The sequence below is a fragment of the Neovison vison genome, chromosome 8 (genome assembly GCF_020171115.1).
Source record: "Neovison vison isolate M4711 chromosome 8, ASM_NN_V1, whole genome shotgun sequence".
NCBI lineage: Eukaryota > Metazoa > Chordata > Mammalia > Carnivora > Mustelidae > Neogale > Neogale vison.
Genome location: NC_058098.1, coordinates 107,626,851 through 107,633,714, shown reverse-complemented (window position 1 = coordinate 107,633,714; position 6,864 = coordinate 107,626,851). Strand labels below are relative to the sequence as shown.

General features: G+C 48.8%; 1 protein-coding gene across 1 annotated transcript in view; it reads left to right on the top strand.

Moving 5' to 3' along the window:
- The first annotated feature begins 853 nt into the window (after nt 1-853).
- MERTK (MER proto-oncogene, tyrosine kinase) overlaps nt 854-6,864 on the top strand; it is a 113,341-nt gene continuing 107,330 nt past the window's right edge. The window contains exon 1 of the mRNA XM_044261620.1: nt 854-1,041. Within this exon, the coding sequence (XP_044117555.1) occupies nt 981-1,041 (61 nt within the window). The 5' untranslated portion in view covers nt 854-980. The remainder of the gene's footprint in view (nt 1,042-6,864) is intronic.

Below are 6,864 nucleotides of genomic sequence, written 5' to 3'. Positions count from 1 at the left end.
AAAAAATATATATAAATCTTTAAAAATAAGATAATCCTAAAAATGATTCCTTTAAGAAAATATGTAAGTGTAAGCTCCTGTTGCAATTATTAGTAAAAGTGGCTTAGATCTCTTTTATAATGAACTTTCTCTGAGGCTTCCCTCTTGGTCCCTCCACACTTTATAGCTTCCAGCTGCTTTTCCACTCCTGCTGTGCAGCTTTTCCCTTGATGTTCATCTCCTTTCTTGAGCCTCATCTCTCTTGGACTCCTCAGGGGGGCGCAGTAAAGGATTCGTCCCGGAGGCAGTGCGCTCCTCGACGCCAGGGCCGAGGCTCACACCTCCGGCCAGGTACCCAGGGGGCGGCGCTCAGTGGAAAGCGGTGCCACGGTCGCCTTCGCCTCTGGGAACGTCACCGCCAGGGTCTTCTATGTCTTGCACGTCTGAACTGCGGGATCGCCGCGGCCCTAAGGTGCTACACCCTCCTCTTGGGTCTGGCTAAGGCCTCGGGAGCCTTCCACTCCCCTCCAACATTTTCCCCTCTTGCTCTCTCAATCCCATCCACAAGTGTTGGACTCCGGCTGGGCTCTTTCCCCTCCTCACCTCCGGCCGCCCCTCCCCTCTTTTTCAGTCCCCTCCCTTTCTCTCCACTCCCGCCCCCCATCCCGGGCCGCCCAGGCTCAGCCCATGGCCCGCCCCTGCCCACCCCGACTGTCCCGCCCGGTCCCCTTCCTTCCCCTTGGCTGCCCGCCTCTCCGCCCGCCCTCCTTCCCGCCCCCTCCCCACCCCAACTGGCTCGGGTCTGCTCGGACTCGGCCCCCGGCCCGCCCCTTTCGGCCTTAGGCACCTCCTGCCCGCCGCTCGGCCCGGCACTTCGGGCTTAGCTGTCCTAGCGGCAGCTTTGGACTTTTTTGGTGGCGCGCTGGCTCCGGGACGGGCCAGGTTTAGGACGTCTGTCTGTCCCTCGATCGGGAGAGAATTCCCAGACGCGCAGCCCCGGGATGGGGCGGGCCCTGCTGCAGCTACTGCTGTGGTTCTTCCTCCCGGCGTTCTGGAACCGAGGTGAGTGCGTGGGGCCCAGGGCCAGGCGCTGAGGGCCGGGGGCTGGCGCCTGGGAGCTCGGGGAAGGGTGCGCGCCAACGGGGGCGCGCCGGGCTGCTGGGCAAGTTTGCAGACACCTCCGCACGCCCCAGGAGTGCCAGAGAGTGGAGCGCAGGGACCCCAGCAACCCACTAAGGGGCACTCAGTATGGGTCGTGGGTGCGGGTCCCGGTGGAGTCAGGTAGGGGTGGGCACCGAGGGTTCCCCTTTACCGCAGTGGAGGAAATCGAGCTCGGCCCGACGCGCTGCAGGTCCCGAAGTTTTTGCTCCAGAGGAATGTTGGTCGCAGATCTGGTCGGGAACTGCGCTAGAAACTTTCCCCTAGACGCCGTTGCGTGGTTGGACCCCGGCTCTGGCAATAGTTCTGGGAGCCGCGGGCCCCATCTCCCGAGGGAGATTAGCAGCCTGGGGAAGTTGGGATCACATTCCTGGTGCTGCATCGACCAAGGACGGGAGTCCGCCAGGGAGGAACAGCGGTCCAGTCTGCTCCCACTGGGTCCTTATATGTAATGTTAATACCTCTTTGCAAGGACACCCTGTGAGTGTGGGGACCCTGGACTTAGGGGAAGCATTCTTTTAACCCCTGTTATTGCTGAACAGAATCTAATGTGCTTGGACAGCGTCTAGGTTTGTCCCGATACGGTCACATTCCAATATAAGGTTCTAGATTGGTAAGTGGAGGCCAGGTAAGGAGGGTTCCATTCTGCATCAACAACCTGTTTGGAGGCTAGGTAACAAGTTAAAAGTTTGATCGCTGATGCATTTCTTGAGGAAGCTGCGAGAAACCTAACCAGGTTTTCCCAAAAAGAAAAAGAAATGGGGGGGGGGGTATTTTGAACAAACACATTCTTAGTTAAAAGTTTTCTATTTCCATTCAGCATGTGGTTTTTGTCTCTTTTGACCATGAACATGGCTGAATAGCTTTTACCTAATAACGGTCAAAGATATTTTTTAAGAATACTTGGAAAGTTCGATTTATAGTTAAGGAATTTACTTAAATGTTTTCCTTTGAGATTTTCGTTTGAAAACTCAGGTGCTCAAATAAAAAATTCTTAAGCAGTGAACCCTCTTGTTACACATTAAATTACATACACAATTTATAATTTGGGGCCGCATAGCAATTTGAAGCAAACATCAAAAGCCAAACCAATCAAAGAACCAAAACAATTCCATTCTCCACCCCCACTAAACCCTAAAAAATTCTTCAGCATTTCTGCCAGATCCCATTTTTCATAATCTTTCATAATCTATTTTGTTATTATTCAGGACTGACCATAAATAGTCTTGGAGGTATCGTGAATGTGAAAATTATGGGAGAAGCAACAAAAGCGACAATTTTGGTGCTTATAAGATATTTTAAAATGGTGTGTTTCTCCAAATTTTTTAAAAACCAATTATCAAAAACCTTTTGTAGCAGACAATAGCTTTAGTCAGATAATCCTAAAAGGTCTGCTAAACCCACCAAGCAGGAAAAATGAAAATTTTCTCCAGTTCTTCTTCCACCTTTTACCTTTTTTTTTTTTTTTTTTTTAAATAAGAGAAAGAGAGAGAGCTGGGGGGTGGAGCAGAGGGAGGAGAGAGAGAATTTTTTTTTTTTTAAGTTTATTTGAGAGAGAAAGAGTGAGAGAGCATGAGCAAGGAGAGAGGCAGAGGGAGAAGCAGACTCCTCACTGAGCAAGGAGCCTGATGCAGGGCTCAATCCTATGACTTTGGGATTCTGACCTGAGCTGAAGGGAGATGCTTAATTGACTGGGTCACCCAAGTGCCCAAGAGAGAGAATCTTAAGCAGACTCCATGTCCACCCTGATGAAGGGGTCCATATCAGATCATGACCTGAGCCAAAATAGAGTCCACCCCTTAATCAAATAAGCCACCCAGGCACCCTGCCTTCTGGTTTTATCTTGAATTAATCAGTGAGATGTCTGACAGTGTTATATCTTACCTAGTGAAAGCTCAAAGGTTGGGATTCTTAGTGGCAGAATTAGAACAGAAGTAAGAATGCTATGGGTAGAGAATAAAAATCGAAATTAGAACCTTTGTCCAGTTTTAATTAAGATTTTAGCGGAAGTGGGAGAAAGAGGGACAAGGTGAAGGATGTGTGTATATGCAATGGAGGGGCATGGATAAATAATTAAAATTTACATATCACTTTAACCCCGGACTCCCCCCTCCCCAACACACACACAGATGCATGCACACAAACACCATCCCATGAAGAAACACACATACACAGAGAACTGAAACTGCTGAACCATGGTCATCAGACTTCCCAATATGTCCTTTCTGCTTAGTCTCTGGATGGGGGAGCCAGTGAGCAGGGAAACCAGGCAAAGGTTGGCTGTCTAGAGGGCCAGGGAGAGGATAGAGGAAAAATATAAAAGTGGAAAAAGTGAAGGACTCAGCCCATCATGAAGCAGTACCTACAGCTGAACTCAATCCTTAGAACAAATTGTTTAAAAGTTAAAGGTTAAAACCCTTCAACATTAGCATTTCCCTCCCAAGCTTATGGGATGCAGGAACCCATATTACAACATATTATAAGTATTTTCCCCCCAGAGAACTTTGAGTCTTCCTGCTGTTTACAAGCTTTATGACAATGGGCTCAAATGCTTTTTAGAAGTAAGCAGGACACATTTTAAAAATAAATAGTTTTAAAGAAGTCATTTGGATCCTCTTTTTGGAGGTGATGATTGGAACACAGATACGTTTAAAATTAATAATAACTTCTCAGTTTTATTTTTAGAAATAATTTCCAGATAATCAAAGGAGCAAGGCTAGTAAGTTACCAGTAAGTTACAAGCAGGACCAGTAAGTTATGAACAGGTTGAATCTTTAGTTCCCCTTGAATTGGGAACATGTTACCAGGTAGAAAAGCTGAGCCAGGATATTGATTCCCCTTACCTATAAATGAACACGTGTATAACCGCGGCTTCCCACATAATACCCAGAATGAAATTAGACAGACGAATTGGATTGTGTTTGTGTTGTCCCCTTCTTTAAAATTCTGCAGCAGCTTCCCACTCCTCCCAGGGTTTGCAGGGATGTGAAGAGCCTTCCCACTCCCTTTGCCCCATTTCTACCTGTTCTAATGTTCACACTGCTCCAGCCACAAGCATCTGTCTAGCACGTTTGCAGTGGATGTTCCCTCCAAATGGAATTTTTTCCCCCAAGATCTCTGCATGCTGGCTTCTTCTTGGGTTTCAGCTCAGATGTCTTAGAAGAGGCCTTCCCTCACTCCCACCCCAACCAGAGTTACACAACACACACCTACTCTCTCTCTCCATTGAATTTATTTTCCCAAGAACACTTTTCACTACCCGATGGTGAGATGGCACGGTGCTTTCACCCATGTCAATGCTCAGTGAGTATCTGGCTGGTGTCAGAGGGCCAGGCCCCTGTGGGTCTCACCATGTGCCCCTCCCCCTTCTCTGCTCCTGCTGGCTCACCCAGACACAGAATTGCTGCACCTCCCATGCCCTTGTGTTTGGGGCGTGGTTGATAGAAAACAGTCTTATATTTTGCTGTGATGCCAAAGTGATTTTGTCACTAGGAAACTTAGGGCATTGATAGAAGATCAATTTTTGGACTGTATTAACCCAATAAAACAATATTGACATTTTATGTTTTCTTAACTGTGCCAGGTAGAGGGGAAGAAAAACAGGTCAAAAGCTGATTTTTCATGTTAACACAGGATAGCAGCTCCCTGCCAGAGGTGGGTTGCCCGATATCCTGTTAGTTGTGACCCTGAGTGCCTTGCCTTTGGCCCATTGTCACTGGTTTGATATTACCCAAACTGCATGGCTCTGGGTTGGTATGCATCTCAGCAGGAGGTTAATGATTATGAAAATTAGAAAAAAGCAGGTTCACCACAGGAGTTTCTTGGGACTGGGATGGAAATGTTAAGGCGGTGTGGGGGCTGGGTAGGCAGCAAGCCCGGCTCCTTGTCCCGCCCTGCTGGCTGATCTTTGGGGAGCTCTGAGGGCCATGGGTAATTTGGGACCTCAGTTTCCTCTCTGGTACCGTGGGTCTCTTCACTAGTCACAGAACTTGGCAGGAGGATGAAATGAGCTAAGGGCACGCGGTAAATGCTCCCAAAATATTAGCCATCATTGCTTTTGGTTCTCCATTCTTCTGAACTCAAACTTTGGGGTAATGTTTCTCCCAGACAAAAAGTGTTGGGGGGAAAGGTTCTTTACTCGCTGAAATGTATCCTAAGCTGCAGCCTGACATACGAGAACAGAGATGTGGGCCACCCCCTCGTCGCTGCGTTTTAGGGCTTTGTTCCTCGTCCTTGCTTGCAGAACCTAATGCCTGTCACTTGTGGCTGGTCCGGTGAGGCAGGGCCTGCCTTGCCACCTCTCCCCCCACCCCCTTCGCCCCATTACCTTCGCTTGTTGACTTCAGACTTAACATACTTCGGGAATAGCTTCCTGTCATGTGCCTCTCAGGAAGGTATAAAAATGCAGTCCAATTCCTGCTCAACTTTTCCCACAGAACACTACTCCAGAGTGGGTGTGGTTTGTTGTTGTTGTGGTATTTGTTTTGGTTTTCTTGGTTTTGAATGTAAAGCCTCCAGATAATCCCTTTCCCTTTTATCAGCTGAAACTAGGTTTCCCCAGTGAAGCCCTCTGGCTGCAGCAGATACACAATGAGGCTTTGTCTCTTGGATTAACTGTGGACCGTCTGAGTGTGTGTGCCTGCGGGTGGCCCCGTGAACACAGGGAACCCGCCGGGAGCTCCCAGACACTTCCTGTTTGGTGGCAGGTGTGAGCCAGCACCCAGGTACCCTGAGGGAAGCCCTGACTTCTCCACATCATCTACTCCGGGCCTGTGCTGACCCCTAACTGGGAAGTAACTTACTCTGTCACTCTGTCTCTTCACCCGCGTTTTAGACCTTCTGCCTCCAGCTGAGGGCTGAAAATGCCTCCTGGCCGGGGTTGAGAATTCCATTAGGATCTGTGGCTGTGACCTGCTGGGGAAGCCCTATTTCTGGTGTTTTATTTATTTACTTGAGTGATAGAGTTCTTGAAAGAGAGGAGAAAGAGAGAGAGAGAGAATATGGGAGAAGCAGACTCCCTGCAGAGCAGAGAGCCCCATGCGGGACGGGGGGAGAACACGATCCCAGGACCTTGGGATCACCTGAGTCTAAGGCAGATGCTTAACAGACTGAGTCACCCAGGCTCCCCAAGTTTCTGGTGTTTCAGAGTGATAAATGGGGCAGCTGGGTAGTTCCTTTTGTTAAGCTGCTGCCTTCAGCTCAGGTCAAGATCCCAGGGTTGGGACGCCTGGGTGGCTCAGTTGGTTGGACGACTGCCTTCGGCTCGGGTCATGATCTCGGAGTCCCGGGATCGAGTCCCGCATCGGGCTCCCAGCTCCACGGGGAGTCTGCTTCTCTCTCTGCCCTTCTCCTCACTCATGCTCTCTCTCCCTGTCTCTCTCTCAAATAAATAAAAAAAAAAAAAAAAAAAAAAAGATCCCAGGTTTATGGGATGAGCCCCTCATGGGCTCTCTGCTCAACGAGGAGCCCGCTTCTGCTCAACGAGGAACCTGCTTCTCCCTTTCCCTCTGCTGCCCCCTACTTGTGTGCTCCCGAGTGCATGCTGTCTCTCTCTCTGTCAAATAAGTTAATAAAATCTTTTTTTAAAAAATTGATAAATGGAGAAAGAGTGATTATGTCTTATTCATGTCATAGAAAAACCTACAGAGTTCTTTCACTTAATGGTAAAATGGATTTTCCATGCGTCTTGGGAGTGGTTGGGGAGGACCAGCTGAGGAGAGAGAAAGA